This window comes from Chaetura pelagica, unplaced genomic scaffold (assembly GCF_000747805.2).
Source record: "Chaetura pelagica isolate M959 unplaced genomic scaffold, ChaPel_1.0 scaffold38, whole genome shotgun sequence".
In the NCBI taxonomy this organism is placed as follows: Eukaryota; Metazoa; Chordata; class Aves; order Apodiformes; family Apodidae; genus Chaetura; species Chaetura pelagica.
In genome coordinates, this window is record NW_009954181.1 from 2,075,050 (window position 1) to 2,097,105 (window position 22,056).

General features: G+C 45.1%; 1 protein-coding gene across 1 annotated transcript in view; it reads left to right on the forward strand.

The window, feature by feature from the left end:
• The first annotated feature begins 1,585 nt into the window (after positions 1-1,585).
• CLMP (CXADR-like membrane protein) overlaps positions 1,586-22,056 on the forward strand; it is a 42,974-nt gene continuing 22,503 nt past the window's right edge. The window contains 2 exon segments of the mRNA XM_010002886.1: positions 1,586-1,705; positions 2,268-2,316. Of these exon segments, the coding sequence (XP_010001188.1) occupies positions 1,586-1,705; positions 2,268-2,316 (169 nt within the window).

The window sequence follows — 22,056 nt, forward strand, 5'->3', positions numbered from 1 at the left end:
TTTCACAAGAGCTGAAGAGCCTGAAACTAGAACCTGAGGTCTCAAACCCCAGGCTGGCAGCCTGGCATGTGGCCTCTTTTTCTCTTCTAAATACTTCCAGGAGTATTCCTAAAGGAAAGGTTTTTTGTCTCCCAAATTTTGCCCTTGACCCCAAGTTGCACAAGATGGGTAAACTTATTTGATTTGCAGACAGCTGTGTATGATGGACTTCTCTTTGAGTATGGCTGTTTGTTTAGAAAAACAAGCAGTTGCTGCTTCTGTAGAAGCATTTCAGCAAATTGAAACTAATCAGCTGGGGTCCTGGTGCCTTTAGAGCTGTGGCAGCACCTGGGTCAGCACAGAATGGCCACTTACTCAGCTTCTTGGGTGGCTCTAAAGCCACTGTAGAGTTTTAGGTGAGGAGTGTTCTTGTTTATGCCCAAGCTGAGAGTATTTTGCTCTTTTGAAAAGCAGGTCTGTCCAGGGGCACGTGGACATCCACATGGAAGCAGGACCTGTGTGTGTTTATTTAGTCCAACAGAGCAGTTGTGTCCATGCAGGCTTGTGAGCTGTCCCTGTCTCCATGGCCTTGCTGGGAGCAGCATGATCTGTGTGTTTTACTGAAGAGTAGAAAAGCTTAGTTCTGGCTGATTCAATAGATGGTCAAACTCATCTCCTGTCAACACTTCTCTCCACCATGTTTGAGTCTGGGAGCTTTGTCTTCGTTGCTGTGATGGCAGAATTGGAATGGAGCATCTGAGCATCTTTTAACTTGCTGCCTGCACTAGAGTGAAGCAGAACACGGGTTGTGAAGGTGTCTCAGGCTGACTTAAAATGGCTTTTGGGAAGGAGTGACAAGTTGCATCCCAAGCAGTCACTAAATGTTGACAACCAGTGTCTGCTCCGTTTGGCTTTTTCATCAGTGAAGACGCAAAATGCAAAGTTAAATCAATTTTTAGGAATCTTTTCCTCTCCTGTGAAGTCCAAACAACGAAGCAAAAGGAGAAAACATTGCAGTAAGACTTAAAGCTTTATTTCTGCCATTCACCAGCTATGAAAGGGAATAAAGCTAACATACACATGCGAGGGTGTTTATCATTCTGCAGAGCATGTGTGCTGCTTTTCCAAGAGTCTCTCCAGCCCTTGAGTGATGAATCTGATTTTTTTTTTTTTTCCATGCTGGATTTTTGCTGCCTCCGAACTTAACTGTTTGGACACCAGAGAAATCCTCCTGGTTCTCCTTGGAAAGTAAATCTATCTGTATTTTTGCTAGAAATGAGCTCTACCTCACCCACATGACTGGTCTTCACTATTAATCCCAGCTGATGGCAGGGAGGGGCTCTTCTGGGAGGCAGCCATGTGGTGAACATTGAGCACAGTGTTTTCTCCTGCTTCTCTCCTTTTCAGACAAGCAAAAATCTTCCCTGCTGCCGTAGATCTGAACTCCTTTCTGCCCTGCCTGTCTCTTCTTTTCCAGCAACTCCAGGGCCTGAATGACCAGCTGCAGATACCTGAGAACTGCCACCAAATCCGGATGGAATAAGGACGAGGAGATGAAGAGCAGAAGGGAAGAAAGAGTGAAGTTGGTTATTTTTCTGGCACATGGATGCAATTACAGTGGGCGCATTCCAGAGGCGTTCCTTTGAATCCTGTGCAGGTCTGCCTGCTGTTCCTGGGAGAAAGGAAGAAAAAGGGAGGAAAAGTCCCTCTTGCTTGGAGACGGAATGTCTGCTCTTTCCATTCTCTTTTTAGGTAGGTTGCTTTTTGGCTTTGTTTAGTGCTCGAACTTAACTGTTTGGACACCAGAGAAATCCTCCTGGTTCTCCTTGGAAAGTAAATCTATCTGTATTTTTGCTAGAAATGAGCTCTACCTCACCCACATGACTGGTCTTCACTATTAATCCCAGCTGATGGCAGGGAGGGGCTCTTCTGGGAGGCAGCCATGTGGTGAACATTGAGCACAGTGTTTTCTCCTGCTTCTCTCCTTTTCAGACAAGCAAAAATCTTCCCTGCTGCCGTAGATCTGAACTCCTTTCTGCCCTGCCTGTCTCTTCTTTTCCAGCAACTCCAGGGCCTGAATGACCAGCTGCAGATACCTGAGAACTGCCACCAAATCCGGATGGAATAAGGACGAGGAGATGAAGAGCAGAAGGGAAGAAAGAGTGAAGTTGGTTATTTTTCTGGCACATGGATGCAATTACAGTGGGCGCATTCCAGAGGCGTTCCTTTGAATCCTGTGCAGGTCTGCCTGCTGTTCCTGGGAGAAAGGAAGAAAAAGGGAGGAAAAGTCCCTCTTGCTTGGAGACGGAATGTCTGCTCTTTCCATTCTCTTTTTAGGTAGGTTGCTTTTTGGCTTTGTTTAGTGCTTTTAATCTTCCAAGCGTCCTCTCTTCAGGACTGAGATTCGTTTCTGATGAGAAAGGGATGTGGGAAGAAAAACTTTTATGGTAAACTCCAGTTTTAGTGTTTGGGTTCTGTTTTTCTTGTCGTTTAATTTGTTAGACAGATACCCAGAGATGTTTTAATAGCTGGATTAATTTTTTTACAAGTGATGTTTAAACAGACTCCTTTTGAAATGTATGTTTCTTGTTTAGAGAGCAGCGGTTTTAAGCAATGAACTAGAGAGGGGCTTGAACCTCTGGCAAAACAAGGTGAACAAAATGTCTTTGTTTCGGGAATAGTGTCGAATTTGTTGAACTGTTTTGATTTGCTTGGGCATTTAACCTTCAGATTTGAAAAGAAAAAGGCATTGTTTCCAATTGATGCCTCTAAGATTAGAAACAGATGTGTTGAAGTGCGAGAGGGAGGAGTTGGGGAGGAAAAGGATGAGAGAAGGGGCATAAAGGGGGAACGCAAGAAGTGGGAAGAAAGAGGGCTGCTGAGAGGAGGGGAAGAGGTAGAGATTGAGAGTGGAGGAAAGAGGAGCAAAGAATGGGAAAGAGACATTAAAGGAAGGGGAGAGTGAGGGCTGAAGGGAGCAGTTTGTTAAAGCTGTAGCCTGTGGAGAAAAGAGTTTGCAGCCTTGAGGTCTTTGAGGGGACTTGCCCACAAGACTAAATCAGAAGCAGCCAAGGTTTCTGCATCTCCAGAGACACCATTACGTGATGAGTGAGCTTCTGTCTCTGTCCTGCTCACCAGATTGTGCTGACAGGCAGACAGCTTTGAAATCTGGTGTGGCTGGGCAAAAGCTGTGGTGTCTGGGTCCTCTTCTCCTCTAGAAACCTGGGTGCAGGTGAGAGAAAGCAAGCTGGTCCTTGATTCCCTGGGAAGAGTTGAGCCCCACAGGGTAGTGGTCTCATGTGGCTGGGCATGGGTAGAACAGATTTTGAACAGATATGAAGAAAAGCTGCAGGGGACAGCTTTGTTCCTTAAGTTTCACAGGTGAGGAACATGGACTAGGCAGATTTCTAGGTATCTGAAAGAGGCAGCATTTATAGAGCTGCTGAATATGTGGTAGAAAAAGGTTTTTGCTGGAGGGATTGCTGCTAGCAAAGGTTTTATCTGTAGGAGTGTGGGGAGTGCTTGAACAGGTTATAGGATCTGCAGGGGAGGGCAGGTGGGTCTTTGTGTCCCCTGCTCATCTGCCTTGGCTGCTGGTGCCTCAAGATGTTTGAAGAAAACTCCAGGAGGTGAGGCAGCAAGGTTGGGATGAGCAGTTAGGTTTCTTACAGGGGTGTCTGGGCTGGGTCAGCCCTGCAGAAGTTGCCAAGAAAGAAAATCAGGAGATAAAAAGTCAGGAGATACAGGTATATTGCTTGCCTTGCTGATGGAGACAACGGGGAAACTGCAGCTGATCAACCCACCCTGTTCAGCTGCTTAATATTCCTGTATGTTGAAAGGGTGGAGTTAAAAGGAGTAAGTTGTTGCCAAAGAAAAGGTGCTTTAGGCTGTAATGTAATGACAATTTAACTTTGCACGAGTAGTGCTGCTTTTATCTGTAAAAAGCATCATCTCTGCTTTGCTAGTAACAGACACAAAACAAGAGTCTCTGTCCTCACCTACAAATTGAGTTTCTCAGCCTGTGTGAGTTGTCCAGGCACAGGAGAGGGAAGGACAAGTAGCTTCCCAAAGCTCACAGCAAAACCTGGAATGGTTGGTTTCCTGGTACAACATCAGCTGTACAACTGCCCCTTGTCTTGCCTGTGCTTTACCTGCTTTGTCAACGGATAACGGATAAAGACCACTTTCTGCTCTGTTTCTAGTAGAAGTATGTTCCAGGGGAAAGTAAGGAAATTCCTTGCTCTTAAATCATTCTGAAGCTTGGGAGTCTTATTTGCTAGGTAGAGAAAATGTGATTTGTTATTCTGCAGTATAAGTGCCAATGATGCCTGGCTTTTCTTGCTGAAAAACTAGTGTGGAAAAAAAGACAAGAGAGCCAAGCAAACTTGAAGATTGCCTGGGTTGGGATTTCATTATTAAACATACTAATAGCATGGCTAATATAAACAGTCTGTCTCTTACAATATTTGCTTCTCTGGGGCAAGTGAAAAGCTGTGTGAGGATCCAGGAAGCAGGAGCCAATTAATTTGGAGGATACTTTTAAACCAAGCTGAAAGGTTTTCTTAGGTTTGGACAAGAGCATGATTAACTCTTGCTAATAAAGGCTGAGTAGATGAAGCAGGAAGGAGTGAGGAGTGGAAGGTGATGCAAGCTTGTGTGACATCTGACTCTCAGCTCAGTCCACAGCTGGTCAGAGTTGTTTCAATCTCCTGGTGTAACACATTGCACACTTAAAAATCAAAATGGAAATTTCCAAGGGAAATATCTGTGATTCTTCTCTTCTGAGTGTAAAAACTTCATGAAAGGATGTTGCCTTTCTCAGCCAGCAAGAAAGTAGCAAATGCTTTCATTAAAATATTTTGTTTAATTGCTTTAAATTTTTAGGTGCTGGGAGCTTCCTTTGCCTTTCTCACTCCCTACTTTTTTTTGTAATCAAATATGTTCACATGGTTAATATGTGTATCCCTGGCTTTGACAGGGGTGTGACATGCTTTTCCTTCACTGGCTGCCTGGTGTGTGTGCTCTGCCCTTCAGCAACTGAAGGGCTCAAGATCCAAGGCAGTAGGTGTGTGCAGGCAGCTCAGTCCTACACCTTTCTGGTGTCCTGCTGTTGGCAGGAAACCTGTACAGCAGTGTCAGGGGCTGCTCACCACCATGCACACCGAGTCTGGCTCATGATTGCCTCAGATGTGTTCAGTGTCACAATCAGTAAGTTCTACAGGGGTGATGTTGTTGGAGTGGGTGCAGCTCTAACAGCACAAGTAGTTTTTATGCTGATGGAGCAGAGCTCTGCCCTCCAAGCTGGGAGGTCCGTGTCTCTGCTACAGCCTGTCCCAGGGGGATGCACTTGCTGCATCAAACACCAAGGCTCTGATTGTCTCACTGCACTGGGAAAAGGTTATGGTGCAGATCCCCCCCAGTGCCTGATGTTGGCATGAAGCAATCAGGTCTGACAGGGTGCATTGCCTAGGTAGTCACCAGACTTCCAGCTTGAAAATCTGTGATGCTGATCTGGGAGCAGCTCTGCAGCACTCAGCAGTGGCAGGGCAGCCTGGGGCTCTGCTCAGGATACTGACTCTGCCCTTCTCTCCTGCTGGGAGAGCACAGGCAACCTGCAGTGTGTCCTGCTGCATCTCCTTGAGATCCTGCTCCTGAAACCCTGCTGGTGCTTCAGCAAAGCCAGTGTTTAAAGGAAACCAGCACTCCCAGCGTGCTTACTGGGAAGTTTTACTTATGAATTGAATGATTCTGCCTGAAACAAGTAAAAAACCAGGGAGACTGTTTTAAGCAACCTGAAAACTAAACTGGTGAATTTATTTCTGTTCATTTTCCAGGTATTTCCCAAATTTCTTGGTGCTAATTACCAGTATATAACACACTTGTTATTTCCTAGTTTTCTCGTGGCTCCTTCTCTGTTGCCTTTGCCTGTTTGTTTCATGGTGGACTTAGAAGCTTGGTGGGTTGAAGGTTTTGCCCTGTGTTTTACCTCTTGTCCCAAACACAACTTCATGCAGTTGACAACTCATTTCTGTCATGAAAACTCCAAAAGCAGTCAACAAAACCTCAAGCCTGTGCAAGATTCAGCCTGTTACAGTGGTGTGAATTTAGTTCTAGGACAGGGGAAAGAGCTCTTTAATAGAACACCACTTTAGGAATACCTAAGGGAAAGGAGCAAGAAAAAGCAGAGTATCCATTTGGCACTCCAGGGGGAATTCAAAGGAGCTAGACATAATTAAGTGAGTTGCTATCTGGCAGGATATCAGGGTTAACACTCCTTGTGAGACACTAAAATTCTTCTAAAGCCAGCAATGCTTTGCATCAAGTATTTCCTGTCAAGACACTTGATAAGAAATGGCCTATTTTCTTCTAATAGTGCTTTGTTTTATGAAATAGTTTGGATTTTTAGCATCTAAAGTTTACTTGGGATTTCTGTTTATCTTTTTTCTTCATTTTAAGATGAAGAGGGGTGAAAATAAAAGTAACCTTGCAGAGTGAGGGGAAAGCAGCAGCAAAGCTGAGTTGAAACACTGGAGATAAATGAATTTCATGGGAAGTGGAGCTGGTTGGGAGTCAGCTTTTCTGAATTTCCCATGGAAAAGTGGTGGTTTGCCTTTGTGCCCACCCTGAACCTTGTCTCCTCCATGTAGAATTAGTGGTCTGTCTGTGGGGTTCTCTGGCCCACTTCAGAGGGATGTGTTTTTTGCAAGAGCAGCAGAAGCTTCCCAGAAATGTCATTGCACAACTGGCTTGGAGAGATCCTGATGTTTATCCTCAAGATCACAACAAATGCCCCTGTCTTCCTCAAGGCAAATACAGGGCTTTGTAGGAACCTTAGAGCAGATTTGCAGTCTGGGATTTGTTTGAGTTTTTGGGAACTGTCCGAGAAGAAATGGAACAGTCACTGACAGAGCCTTGTGTGTAATTAAAATGGTCTGTGTGTGTTTGCTGCACTGTGCTAAATGATTGCAAGTGTGTCTGGTACAAATGCAGCAGGGTGCTGCAAGCTGCTTTCTGGGCCTCTTCTCTTCAAAAATAGTCCCCAAAGCCTTAAACTAAACCTCATATTTCCAGCTCACTCCCCTGTGTTAGCCAAGACACTCAACATTGCTTGTGCATCAAATATATCTCAGGCACTTGCAGAGAAATTCTGGCTGATGTGCACACAATATTGTGCATGTTTTGTGTGCACTAAAGTGTCATAAGAGGCTGCTTTGGGTGCAGCAGGACCTTGGTGGTGCCCTGTCTAAAAGATGAATGGGTCTATATCTTTTTTTTTTTTTCCCTAAAGCTGTTGCATCTGTTTATAGAAATGGTTGGTTTACAAAAGCAGCCCAGCAAAAAGCCAAGGGTGAAGCCAGGTCACTGAGGTCTGTGAATAGAGACTCAAATGACAGGAGAGTGGAGGATGCAGAACTGGCTGTGCAGGAAGCACAACAATGGAAAATGTGTGAAGTGATGGAAAATCAACAGAAGAGGGGAGGGTGAGTTTCTATCTTCATCTCTTACACTCTGTTCTGCCTTGAATCTGCTGCTTCAGTATTCCTGAGGGGAATAAATAACAGTCCTCTTCTGGCAGCCAGGGGCTCAAACCTTGCCCTGAGCCATGTTTTTCCCTGGGCAGAACACAGGGTGCGTGCAATAGTGACTGGGAGCTCCAGCAGTGGGTTAGCAACCCAAAATAAAGCTGGTCCTTTTGCCCAGAAGGTCACCAAGGGCTACAGAAAGCAAGGGAGCAGTGTGAGGAGGATGGGTGCTGTTCTGCCAAAGCAAAGCCAGGCTTTTCTCACACCCTTTTTTTGGTATCTTCATGTGATGCATTAGGCAGCTCCAACTCATTGTTTTGGCAACAAATTGCAAAGAGGGTTGAGCAACTGTGAGATGCACTGATCATGAAACAGGTCCTGTCCTTACCTGCTGCTTCACCTTCTCCAGGAAAAGCCCTTGGTAGTTTAAAAAGGGAGTTGTTGCAACTCAGCATTTATCTTAATGGGCCAGACCTAGATTTGTGGTGTCAGAATTTCTGTCCTCCCAGAACCAATATGCAGTGCAGAACATTTCCAGTGTCTCTTCTCCTTTGCACTGGTGTCCATTTTTATGGCTGAAAAATGAGGATGAAGCCCTTGTGTTTGTGACTTGTTACCAGCTGATGAGGTAGAAAGGCTGAAGTTCAGCTTGATGCCTGCAGTTTAATTGCCTTTGGTAGGAAAAGGTCAGTGAAAATGTTCTGCTTGTAATATGCAGTGGTGTGAGAGAGGCTGGAAACAGGATTTTGAACTGGAGCGTGCAGAGTTAGAGGCAAGGGCTGGTTGGGGCTGCATTTGCTCTGTCACTGCACTGCTGCTCGTGTGGCTTTGTGGGAAGGGTCAGGCTCCTGTGAAGCTTTGGGGAACTTGGTCTAGCAGGGCCTATAGGGTAGAGAAGGATAGAAAGCCCATCCCAGAGGAGGAAGCTGAGGCACAGGAGGGTTCATGCTGCCCAAAGGCAAGGTAGCAGCTGTGGTACCTGGCTAGAAACCTTGCAGGTATTGTATGAGGCCATTTTCCTTGTAATATTGCCCTCAAATGTGGGTAGAAATAGTGATGAGCAGATCACTGACAACCAGCTGAATCCATCAGCTGCCACCCATCAAGCTGAGGACTCAGAGCTGCAGTTTGGAGGGATGACTTCTGAACAATGGCAAAGTTTGACTTCTTACTTTGTTAACAATATTTGAGAAGCATGAATGGCATTTTGAGTACCAGTGTGCTGAGGAACTCCACTCATGCTGTGAGGGACTGCCAGAAGAACCCTCAAAAAGGAGAATTTGGACTGTTTAGTTCTTTAATTAGTCTGTTTTGCATATGAAAGAGGAAAGCCCAGTCTCCCTGCTAATTTACTTGTGGAGACATCACCTGTAGTTAGTGCCAGCTGTGCTGGTTGGCAGAGCAGAACCTGGAAGCCAGCTCTGCTACATGGCAACTGGGAGTCCCCTGTCTTCCCTGGCTTTTGAGAAAGGGGGGATATTTTTATGTTTGTCTTAATGTATATGCACCAGCATTCATTCTACATTGAACTGCTGCTTATTTTTAACTAGCAGCAGTCACACAGTAACTACCAATGCTGCACTGTCAGGGGAAGGGCCCCTCAGAGGCTGTTTTTGCAATGGTGCACTTGGCTGGAGAGTCTGAAGGTAGAACAAAAAAGCAACAGCCCAGGAAGTGTTGGAGTGGCCAGTCATGGGCTGGAAATCTGGATGAATTTCCCTGCCCTGTTCTAGATCTTGGCAAGCCACGTTGGTACCTCTGTAGATCTTTTTCTGTTGCCTTGTACCTTTTCCTCTTTGGCTTTTTAGGCTGCAAGTTCCTGCCTTTCCCTCTGTGCCTGGATGGCATTTAGAACAAGCTAGAGGCCTTTCCAGAACTGGAGTGTGAAAAGTAGCTCCATTCCCTTCCCTTCTTTGTGCCTCAAATATAAGAATTAGGTGGTTTGTCCAACATTTGGAATATTTGAGATCCATGCTGAGTCTTGCAGCTGATCAGAATTAGGTGGTTTGTCCAATATTTGAGATCCATGCTGAGTCTTGCAGCTCAGATTTCTTTATTCTATTTTTTTATTTAAAATTTTGATAAGATTTTCAAGGCCACAGAAATGTTTAGTATGGACATGACCCTTTATCTGTAAGTTAGAGCTGCAGAGTGTGCCAGGAGTGATTTTTGTGTGCAGGGGGAAAGTCTTTCATATAACACAGCAAGCCTTGAATATTGAACCAAAACACTCAGGCACTTCTCTTTTTATTTTTTTTTTTGTTGGAAAAAAATAATATTGCAGGGTTTTCAACCTTGAAGGCAAATCATTTTATGACTTCATTGTTTAAATTTAGGTTTTGTTTTGCAGGGGGATCGTTAGACTTGAAGCAAAAGCCTTATAGCCCAGGGACTGTCACTTCTGATTACTTCCAGTGACACTTCCAATTATTTCCAATCACAATTCCAGGGACAAGAGGAAAAAGGAGCCACGTTTTCCAACATCAGGGCTTTTTTTTTTCTGAACAAAGGACCGTTTATCAAACCTCTGCAAAAAGAATAATAAAGCCAGATTTGGGATTCTGCTGTTGATGGAGGGTAATTCCAGAGCAAATCTGCTGAAGTGAGACTCCAGCTCAGTGACTGGCAGGGAGCTGGGAATTCTGCTGCAGATCTTGCCTTGTTGGGTAATATTAAAGGAAATTGCTTCATTTTCCCCAGGCATTGATTGGCATGAGGACTCATTTCAGTGCAGAAAAATGCAGATGGAGGGGATGTCCACTGAAAGCTCTGTGGGTCTTGTAAGGCAAGAGGATGCAGAAGTCTTGCTCGTGGAGAGCAAACAGCTTAGTGTGTTCAAAATGGGAAATGAGTCTGCTGAGGGAGCCTGGGTACATGAAGTGAAGAATCTGGTGCAGTGTGTTTTATCTGTGAGATGGTTTACCCTTCAAAAAGTGAAGGGACACAGGATTGCCAATGGAAGCCAGAGCACTGCCTAATTTTCAGATGTCTCTGCATTACTTCAGACTGCTCAAGTGTAAAAACAGCCTTAAAATGGGGTCCCAGCTTTCAATCACACACTGTGAAGCCCTTAGTTTCCTTAGTTGTTCTGCACTAGGCTGGGCCTGCAGAGTGTGGGGGTGATTAATAACTACTTGTTTTATTTGCTTCAGAGTAGTTCTTAAAGGCCTGAGCTAAGATCAGGGCTCTGCAAACACCAGGGAACTGTTCCCCATCATACTAAGCCAATGAGCTGCCCTGTTAGGAGCCAGGTATTTAGGAACACCAGTCAGTTTGCACTGGGAGCTGCGTGCTGGACCTGGGCAGGTTGCAAAAGCAATATCAAATATACACTTTGTGTGGTGACTGAGGATCCACAACCTTCTGCTCTTAAAATGGGAAAGATCTGTAGCAGTGAGCTGGTCATTACTGGGGCCATAAATCCCCTGTGGTTGTTCCTCCAGTGGTGGTGGTCCTTCTTTCCTGTCTTTATTCTGGGCTGGGTGGGGTTGGATGTCATCAAGTGCCATCTTTTCATCTGCTTTCCTTTCAGGGAAGGCTGGTGTGGCTTTTTGTAGCTGTAACACACAAACACTGGGCATGATTTGCCACTGGAGCACAGAGCAGACCACATCCAGGTTGTCAAAGCTGGGAAACTCAATTCCAGTTGAGCAAGTTGGCATTATTCTTGTTTCAAGACTTTCAAAGTATTCCTTGTTGTCAGCTCTGGTGGTTTTTGTGGCATTTTCTGTTTCAATGCTTGGAGAAGGTAGATTCCACTGCAGGCACCAGTCACAATGTGACTGAGCTGGCACTTGCAGGGACCCTGGTGCTAATCCCCTCCAGGCCTCAGCATTTCCCATGAGGAACTATTTTACTGAATCCACCCAAGCTTGATGGATGTTTCCACAGCTCAGCTTTGTCTTGTTCCCGTGTGGTCTGTGCTGTGGGCAAAACCCTTCTTCATTTCCATTGTTTTGAGCTCTTGCTTGGAGACAAAAGGAATTTGAACCAAATCACAACTTCTGTGTGGACAGACATTGTGATTTATTTTTTTTTCTTTAAATTGCTTTCTTAGATGGGGATTTTAAGCCATTTCATATCCTTTGTGGTCAAAGCAGTTTTCAGGATGTCTACATTCTATTCTGACCAGTGATTTAGGAATTCAGGCTCCATTTTCAAGTGAGTGAGCTTTGAATGTCTCTGTTTCAAGTGTGACAAAAGGTCAGTATTTCTGAAGACCATGTGAGCTTGTTCACACCAACTATGTGCTGTCAGGTGTCCTATCAGCCCTCACAGGTTTTGGGGATGTGTTTGGGTTGCTTTGTATCTCAGCTGCTGTCCTGCAGGGGAGGTGTAAGAGCACTCCCGTGTAGCAGCTTTTCCCTGGGGAGCTGTGAAGTGCTCTGGAACAGCTGTAGAAATGGAGCTGCACAGGTCCAAAGTGAGTCTGTTAAGACATGTCAGGGACTCCTTTAATGGGTGGAGATAATGCTGCAGCTCAAGAGCCTTCCCATCAGTGCCACTCAGGGTGGCAAATGGATCCCAGCCTCTCTGGCTTTGTCAGAGCTCCTTCCCTTTAGCCCCAGGCTGTCCCTGGGGTGCACAGACATTTCTGCAGCTGTTAGTTAATTCAGACCCAGAATGACCTGGTAGGAGGGAAGTTCAGAACTCGGAGCTCCTCTGCTCTGGAGCTAAGGATCCTTTTCCCCCCTGTAATTACTTGGGCTTGCATCCTTTTCCTATTTACCAATGCCCTGGGCATGTTGCTGCCATTGTGGGACAGCAATGAATACATACCCATTAGTAAGAGGCACTGAATGCACTGGAGGTTGCAGGGTTTCTTTTTCAAAACGTCAGCAAACATCTTTCCCTGCCCTGTATCCTCTCCTGACAAAGCACCACCAGAGGAGGAAAGGCAAAACCAGAGTGGAAGTGGAACAAACTGGGCCTGATGGCATTTAGGATCTTACTTTCTGGGGCTGAAGTGCTCTAAGGCAGGGACTGGTTCTTTGCCTGTTTGCACTCTTCCCTCCAATGTTACAGGCTTAAAAGCTTGCTTAGAAATTTAGTATCTTAATCCTGGTTTCTTTCTGCTTGTTGTCTAAAGGAGCCAGGCACCAGGTTAGCATCTGTTTGTGTGATTCTAGAGCATGAACTCATGCAGTGAGAGGCAGAGAAGTTGGGAATCCAAGGTATTCAGGCATCTGAACAATGATTCAGCTGGGATGCTGAGTACTCATGTGTTCAGCTCATGCCAATGGGGCTTGTCCTGCCCAGGTCACAAAGCAGCAGGTGCTAGCAAGCCTGGTGAGCTTTGCTGGCCCTCTCTGAGGGCTACTGAAGGTGACTGTTCTGTTCTTTGTTCCCAGAAACCAAGGCACTGAGAACTCACACATGCTTAGTTTTCTCAAAGGTGACACTGGGCTATGGCAGATTGTCCCCCATCTCAAGCAGTGTTTCCCTCCTGCTGGAACAGCTACACTGGGCACTTCCACACACCTGGAAACTACCACTTCATGGAGGCTGTGCTGGGCAGGGTCAAGTCCTTTAATCTGATGAAGTTTGATTTACCCAAGGAGAAAAGCAAATCCTTTTTATCACTGTGCAGTGACACGTGCCACATGTAGCACTTGCCTCTTTCTGTGCAGCTCCTGCCTGTCTCTGCTCCTTACAGGGCAGCCTTGCAGCCTCTCCATGTGCTGCAAAACCCATGTGTGCACCATGGCTTGCTTCTGGCTAGAGCTTTCCTTTAGTCCCTGTCCTCAAGGTTGTCCTCCCAATATTTCCTTATGTGCAAGGAAAACCTACCCTAGCCAGAGAAAACCAGCAACTTCAATAGCTGCTGGCATCCTTCATTCCTATGAGACAAGCTTGGAGCATGCTGAAGGTCTTGTCACTCAGTGAACATCTTGTATTGGGCTTCACAAGCCTTTGATGGGGTCTGGGATGTTTGCTATTCATCTGAAGGTTCTGCCAGTGCCATAATGAGGTGGAAAGTCTCTCCATTGAAAGCACCTGATGCAGTGAGTCGGGCACAAGAGCATCTTTAGCCCTTGGTAGGGAAAATAACTTCATGTTCCTGCAAGGAAGGAGCTTCTTCAAGGAGGAATTAACACTGCTTTTCCATCCCTGCTGCTGATTTCAATGCTGCTTCATTTTTTGATGATTAACCTGTATGAGCAGAGGGGAGAAAAAATCCACTAAAAAAGCAAATTGTTTTTCCAAAGCTCTTTTCCAATACTCTTCTTGAAGAGACATTCTAGCACCCTTTCAGTGTGGATCTGCCTGGCAGTGGGATCCAATTGCTCTGGATTTAGGATATTTGTGACATCCTTGGCTTTTATTTCTCTCCAAGTCTCTTCATCCCTTTATCCCTTCATGTCCCAGTCAGTACAATTCCTGTTGTCACCTTGTGCCATAAATGCTTTAGTTCATGGAAGAGACTGTGTGGTGGTCTTGTTACTCAAAATTGATCATCTTATCAGCAAATGAGGTGTGTGAGCTGCTAAAGGATCTGACTTGCTGTCTCTGGAGAAGGTTTAGTCAGGTTTAGACTGGGTTTGTGCTGAAGGAGGAAAGGATAGTGGTTATATATTCCTGATCTTGAGGGAACAGCCCTGCTCGTTGCTTTAAATCATTCTGGGGTTTCTTTTTCTGTGTCAGCACTGTCAGAGCATATCATCCTCAACCAAAAGAGGCCATCCTGCCCTACCAAGAGAAGGACTTAAAGCGAGGAATCCCCTTCAGCAAGGATGTGGCAAGCAGACTGACAATCTGAAAGAAAGGAAAAAAAGATCTCCTTAGCCAACATGCATCAAATTAGGGGCTGATTATGATGGAGAATTAAACCCAAGAATTCTCTTCATATGGGGAGCTGGGGGAGCCCCACGATGGGCAGGATTTAGTGCCAACCAAGCATATAACAACAGTAATTGAGCAGGTAATGATTATACATGCTTTATAAACATCCACCCTCAGTTATGCTCATACTGTACAGGCAGGGAAGATTGGATGTAACAGATGAATGTTATTTCTGCAGATGTTTTAAATAGCAGTCACTGTTCATATATTCTCTGTTCCCCTCTGATCCAGAAGTAGTACATAATATATGAACATGCAGAGTAGATGCCAGGCAAAATATCTTAGGCAGCTATGAGAGATGAAAGATCCTGGACCATCAGACTTGCATGAATTCTGAGTTGTGCTGTGAATGTTGAAACAGGCTGGTGTGATGGGCAGAGGAGCTCTGCTCATTATCTGGAGAGTAGATGCAGGCAAAAATATCTTAGGCAGCTATGAGAGATGAAAGATCCTGGACCATCAGACTTGCATGAATTCTGAGTTGTGCTGTGAATGTTGAAACAGGCTGGTGTGATGGGCAGAGGAGCTCTGCTCATTATCTGGCTTTCAGGTCTCCTGGAAGGCTGAGCAAGACAATTTCTTTTACTCTGCAGGTGGAGATAGACTTCCTGGAAGAAGTTCAGTGTGACTAATGCATGGGAAATGGCCTATATGACTTGGCAGTGTCTTTACAGCAAGTGAGTCAGAATTGTGTAAGGAGAAGAGATGGGAAGACTGGAATTTTTCTGCTTCCAGTTCCAGTGTTGACTCTGTAGCCCATTGGAATGAAAACTTATCACTGGGAAGGCTCAGATCTGTTGCTCCTGAATTTCTTATCTCAACTGTAAAGCCAGTAGGTGATTTTAAGTCTTATTGGAGCCTCAGTTTCCTCATCTGTAGAAAGCAAATTGTCTCCTTCTATAATGTGGCTTATGGTCTTCAGAGAAAACTAATATTGGTAATTAGTTTGATTATGGTTTTTATCAGCCTTCTCTTTTGAAAGAGCTTATAGCTGCTGTCTGTATTTGCTTCATGCCACTGGGATGTAACTGCTCTGACAGAGCCAGCTCTTCCAGCATCTAGGGCAGAAGAGTTTGAAATCTTCAGGAGTCATACAAGTCCCTACTTCAATTCTTTATAAATTTTGTAGGAAATCCACTCAACCACACTTCCTAAAAGAGGAAATGCTTGAGTCCTGTCTCCTGTGTTTAGAATAAACAGAATCCAGATAATTTAATTGAAAAGGAAAAATGTTCTTTTGAGGATAAACAGCCTGAATAAAACATTTCAGTGCAAACCCATGACAATGCCCCTCCCCTTGCACCATCCCCCCCAAGCAGCAGCTTCTCTCCTGAAGGATGCCAGAAGCAGCTGGCTGATCAAGGGAACTGGCCCCACCACAAACCAGATGATATATCCTACTCTGTTATTCTTGCTCTGATCATGCTGGCACCTGGAATCATCCCAAATGGTCCTTGAATATCACTCAGGACCCTGCAAATGGGCACTTCTGATGTGTTGCTTATTCTGCAGCAATATCAGCTCAGCCCTGTTGCCTGGCAGGTGGTTTGTTTGCAAATATTAATGAGGTCCAGATGGGGAGTTTTGTGTGGTCTGGGGCTGATGAACTGCTGTTATCTGCACTATGGAGATGTTGGATTGCTCTTCCCTCCTTTGCTAGGCAAACATAATAAACTATTTTCAGTGCTCTGAGGCTTTTGCAGCTTTTCCATTTGCTGAGTGGAAGAAACATGAGGCAGAGGCTGGGAGGGTAAACTCAGACTTGTAACAGGGAAATGAGGGGTGTATCTCTCCTCTTATTCCAGATATAGCAACCAGAGACAAACAGGCTTATTAATTGCCAGGGCAAGATCTAATAACCCTGTGTTACAGAATAAGAGGTACATTAGGGGTTAGGATACACACTTAGCCTGTTATCTTGTTTCCAGTTATTCCTAGGAGCTGGTTTGAGGGAAAGAATTCATGCATAGGGTAAAAAAAGGACACTTTCCTGGCTATTTTTTCCTGATATTTCTAGTCAGCAAACAGCTAATGTACTCAGCCAACCTTCCTATGGTGGCCCATAAGTTTGCCACACTTATTTGCACCCTTGATTCAGCCCTGTGAGCTGTCACAGTTGCATCAGACTGATGGATGCCTTGGAAACTACAGTGACCCAAGAAGTATTTAACTTCTTTGATAGATTCAGCCAGTGAGTCAGACTTCTGCCTGAAAGCAAACATGGAAATGAGGAGTTAGGGATTATTGGACCAGATGAGACCAATTTTTTTTCCTAAAAAAGCTGCTTCACTCCAAAGTGGTCCAGTGTCAGATGGAAGAAACCCCATAACTGACAATATGTGGCATCACATGCTCATAGGGGCAACTTAGTGCTGAGTATTAGGCTGCTAAGGACAATTATGTATTTATAAACTGGAATAAATTAATCTAATGCAACTTGTGACTGAGCTTTCTAAATTTCTAATGTCTTCCTGAATGGAAGTTAAGCACTTTGAATTTATATTCTAGTAGCTGATGCTCCATTTCTTAATGTGCATTCCTGAGCAAAATGGATCTTATGCCTTTGCCAGTCTGTAATAACCCAACACCAGGGGTCAATAGCCACCAGTGATGCCAGTTTCAGAAAGAGTGGTGTCTGCTCTGAGACTGCACCTTCCCAGAAGGGAAAGGTGGGGGTCTGTTTGAAGGATGCCAAACTCAAGTCTTGCTATTGCTGTCCTTGGGCTGTGGGAAAGGATTATGTGCCAGGTTTTGGTGGTACTGCAGGTATCCTGTTCTGTTACAAGCCCCCTGTGAGTGCAGGTCTGTCTTCTAATGGATTTTAAATGCATGGCAGAGCTCTGGGCACAGAGCAAAGGCTGGGATTTAACATATACACATCCCTGACATGATGTACCTGGCTTGCTATGGGAAAGAGACCCAGTCTGTGGAGGAAACCTGCCTCAGGTGTGCTTCAGCTCACTGAGATTTTAAAAACCATGGTTCATGGCTGAGATCAGAGTGTAAATAAAAGGCATGAACACTGGCTTGAGTGTACAGGGCTGAACTGATGAACCTCAGGGAATCTGAGTTTGCTGTAACTGAGAAGTGATCCAGCCTGTCTTCTCTGCTTGGTGGCTGGGGAACTTGCTGAGGAATCTGGGCTTCATGTAGCCTGGGTTAGCCCTGTAAAGAACTGCCCTCCCACACCTCCCTGCAGCCTCCCAGCCTCCCTCTTTGTCTCTGACTGCTCCAGGACAGAAGAAATTTGTAAGTAACTAGAATGTGGTGCTTTGTTTGGGAGCTTGTGCCTGGAGAATCTCCTGTAGTCCAGGTCAGGGTAAAGGCTCCTGCCTGAACTCCTGGCATGAGGCTGCTCCTCAGCTTGTTGAAACAAGGCAGGCAGAGTTTAGCTCAGAGGAGGAATGGGAGTTGTTTAAGAGTGGGAGATGAGTGGGCTATGCTTGCTGTCAGATACACAGGGCTCTCTCAATGTGCTGTCTGGCAGTTCTTGGCATCTCATCTTTTACCTGCTTTCCTTATATAGGAAGCATGTGTTGTGCTGAGCACCAGTGTGGCCAGGTGAAAAGCCATGAGGGTGACATGGAAAACAGACACCTTGCCCAGACCAAGAGGCAGGCTGTTGTGATTGCTTCCCTGCAAAGAGGGAGATAATTAAACTTCTGGAGTTCTGTACACCCCACTCTCTTCTAAATGAGCCCTGGATCTTGACATCAACAGACAACTAGGGCTGGTTCACCCTAAACCTTCCCCTTCCCAGGTGGAGCCCAGGATCAGGGCAGCCCCTGCTGTCTTTATTAGATAACTGCTCTCAGAGGGCTCTAATATAGAATCTTCCAGAACTGGAAGCTCTTGAAACTGTGACCAATGCAGGATAGAAGCTAAGATTTGAGGAAATATCAGGGAGTTCAGTGACTGAAGCAGTCTGAGTGGAGCAAGCAAAGCTGCTTCTTGGAAAGAGGTGCTGGTAGAGCTACAAGCTGTCAAAGTGTGCACACATCATGGTGCTGTTCTGTGGCCTCTGCTGGACTGAAATGGACTGAAACCTTGGAGGACCAAACCTGATCTATTCTGGTTTTGTAAAGGCATGAATGTTTTATTTCATTCTTGCAATTGTATCATGAACTGAGACTTGATTGGCTAACATTGATGGAACAATGCACTTAACGTGTCCCATTGAACTGTTCTCGGCTTAAAATATGCATTGGGAAGTAAAGCTGCAGCAATTCCTCAGAGCTGCACAGTGCATTACCACAAAGTGAGGTGGCAAGTGCAAATGTGGAGAGACAAGTGTAGACAAGTGTATATTAATAATGAGTGGACCTAGTCAGTTCTTAGGTTCTAAAAAAGACCATGAAGGTGTCTCTTCCATGTCTTTTTTGTTTGTTTAAATATTTTCTTAGCAATCTAAATTTCATATTAAAACAGAGGCCTAAATCATCCTCAGTCTTGTTTATTCTAAAGATTTGTACAGAGTTGCTTTTGTTGTTTTGGGGAACTCATGGGGTTTTGGGGCTTTGTCAACCTCTCCAACTATTTTTAAGAAAAGCTTAACAAACAGAAGTTCATGTATCAGTTTTTCTTGTTTTATGCCAAGAGGTTTTTTCAGCATGAGTTGAGTCTTTAAAAGCAATTGGCTCTCTGGAAATACAGCAACTATTTGATTGTTGCACCAAGGGAAAGGTGCTTTAATTGCTTTGCAGGGCAGCAGACAGCAAGCAAGGACTGTGTGTAGGTACAGAGGGTGTTCTTGACTTGTTCCTCTTGTTATATATGTCTCTTTTCCCAGCTCTCTGCTGCTTTTCAGTCTTTGCCAAAGAGCATATAAAGGCAGAGGATCTTCAATCAAAGTACAGGCTTTTAAATTTGCAACATTTGAATGGCTTTGCTTTTATGGGATATGTTCACAGCCCTGTTGCTTTGCAAAAAGTCTCCAGAAGTGCAGTTTTATCCCAGCCACTAATTAACATAAAGATTAAATCTCAAGTCCCCTTCTATGAGTTTCCTCATCACTCTCAGCTTGCCTGTTGTCTCTTCTTTTATACACAAATTCTGTGCCCCTGAATCACAATTATCTTTGTTACTCACTACTCTATGCAGCATCTAAACAAAATATATCCTTGTCTGAGGGCTTAGCCTAATGTAAATAATAGCAAGCCACATGTCTGACATCTCCACTTAACCAAATTATGTCGTCAGAAAAACAGGAGTAGAAGTAAATTCTAAGTAGTAATTTGGCCCTCAACATGAAAGCCCTAGATGCTCTTTTTCAGCTGTCTTGGAAACAGTCAGTGTCACCACATCAAGAGCTTTACAATAGCAGGGAGGCACCAGGCTGCTGCTTGTTTGTTCCATTTATTTTTGATTGTTTATTTATTTGATCTTAAAAGTTCTGTGGGGGAACGAATCTCTTCTCAGCTCCAAAATGTGGTTGCACTAGTAAGTAAGAGGCAGTGACATTAAAAGTAATTGACATTAAAGTGTTGTGACATTAAAATTAATCATGTTTGATGGATGTTGGAGGCTGAATCTGCCAGGCTCCTGGGTCCATGTTTTAGCAAGTTTTGACATTCATTCTCCCTCTGTTCCTGCAGCATTTATGTGACTGCCTTCCCCCCCTGCTGGTCCTGAGACCCTGAGCAAGGAGGGGGTGCTGGTCTGGGAGGAAGGAGAAGGGCTTTCCTTGAGTAGCTTGGAGTGAAATGGCTCTTCTGTCCTCCACCCAGTGATTTAGGGTCATTCTCAAAATCAACAACAGTCCTGGTGGGGTGGGTTCCCTAATTGTTAGCGTTTTAAGAGAGCTCCTGAAATGCAGACAAAGAGTCTGGGTTTAGGAAAGAGACATTGTTCTTTATTGCAGGTTTGCACCAAGCTGGGTGCTTGGTGCCTGCCCACAAACCAGGCACCCCAAATGAGTTGTTTCATGACACTTACACATAATGATACAGTTAGCAAACTTCCAAGTCCATGTTCTTCCAGTAATTGGCATTTTCATATGGTTATATCACTATTTCTACTGCCATACAGGCTCAGGGGAAGGGTCTTCACCTTTTTGACCTGGGGTTGTAATTTTTAGTATTCTAATGAGCTAAGTTTTCCAAAAGGACACAACATGGCAAGTTCTTTATCTGCCCAAGATTGGTTCAGTAGACAGACTCTCCTCAGTTTTAGTTCTTATCACATCCTGCTTTCTTAAGTCAAATGGACCTTGAGTCTTTTTGCCAAGTTAGTGACAAAACACTCCCAAAAAATCCTGATTCATTGATTCTTTTAGGCCTAGTGACTGCAGGATGTCCTTGCTCAGTGCTAACTGTGGTACTGACTGTGCCTGGCTGCAGCTGCTGACTTGAACATACAGAGCACAACTTGCACAAAATAATCACATTCTAAGCTTCTGACTTATTTTCCAACATAATCAGCAACACGATGTTGAAGATGTAAGGGACCACAGGGAGGTTTGCAACAGAGCCCATGGAGTTGTTCCCAGGGAAGCTGTGGAAGCTCCATCCTTGGAAGTGTTCAAGGTTGGATGGGGTTTGGAGCAGCCTGGGCTGGTGGGAGGTGTCCCTGCCCATGCAGGGGGTTGCATCTGGATGATCTTGAAGGTCCTTTCCAATGTAAATGGAATGGGTTCCCTTCCAACCCAACCCATTCCATGGTTCTATGATCCTACAATGAAGGAAAGGGGTTTTGCTCCAGCCCTGCAGGACGTGCTGGAGGTGGGTGAGTCTGGCAGGTGTTTGTCCCTGGAGCTGGAGCTGCCTTGGAGCCCAGTGCTCCTGACAGACCCCTCACCCAGCTGCACTGGGAAGTGTCTGAAGCTCTGACAGAGTAACTTATTAGGGAGCATTAATGGATGTAGATGATTTTGAAGGTGCCTTCCAACCCAAACCTTTCTATGATTCATTCCCTGTGCTGTGGCAGTTCCAGGCAGAAGAAGCCCTGCCAGAAGACCTGGCTCTTGCAGGCCTGAAGAAGGATTTTCATGTTGCCATTTTTAGTAACGACGGGGAAAATATTTAGGTTTTGTAACAATTGTGCAAGGTTCAGAAGGCAACACTGCCAGTTGCCAAGTCTGCTCATGTGGCACCAGTGCTAAGTGAAAAAGAAACCCAGAGTGTTTTTCTTCAGGATCTGGAGTTTCTCAAAGAGCTGGAGGGGATGTGGTTTAACTCAAGGTTGGATGGGGTTTGGAGCAGCCTGGGCTGGTGGGAGGTGTCCCTGCCCATGCAGGGGGTTGGATCTGGATGATCTTGAAGGTCCTTTCCAATGTAAATGGAATGGGTTCCCTTCCAACCCAACCCATTCCATGGTTCTATGATCCTACAATGAAGGAAAGGGGTTTTGCTCCAGCCCTGCAGGACGTGCTGGAGGTGGGTGAATCTGGCAGGTGTTTGTCCCTGGAGCTGGAGCTGCCTTGGAGCCCAGTGCTCCTGACAGACCCCTCACCCAGCTGCACTGGGAAGTGTCTGAAGCTCTGACAGAGTAACTTATTAGGGAGCATTAATGGATGTAGATGATTTTGAAGGTGCCTTCCAACCCAAACCTTTCTATGATTCATTCCCTGTGCTGTGGCAGTTCCAGGCAGAAGAAGCCCTGCCAGAAGACCTGGCTCTTGCAGGCCTGAAGAAGGATTTTCATGTTGCCATTTTTAGTAACGATGGGGAAAATATTTAGGTTTTGTAACAATTGTGCAAGGTTCAGAAGGCAA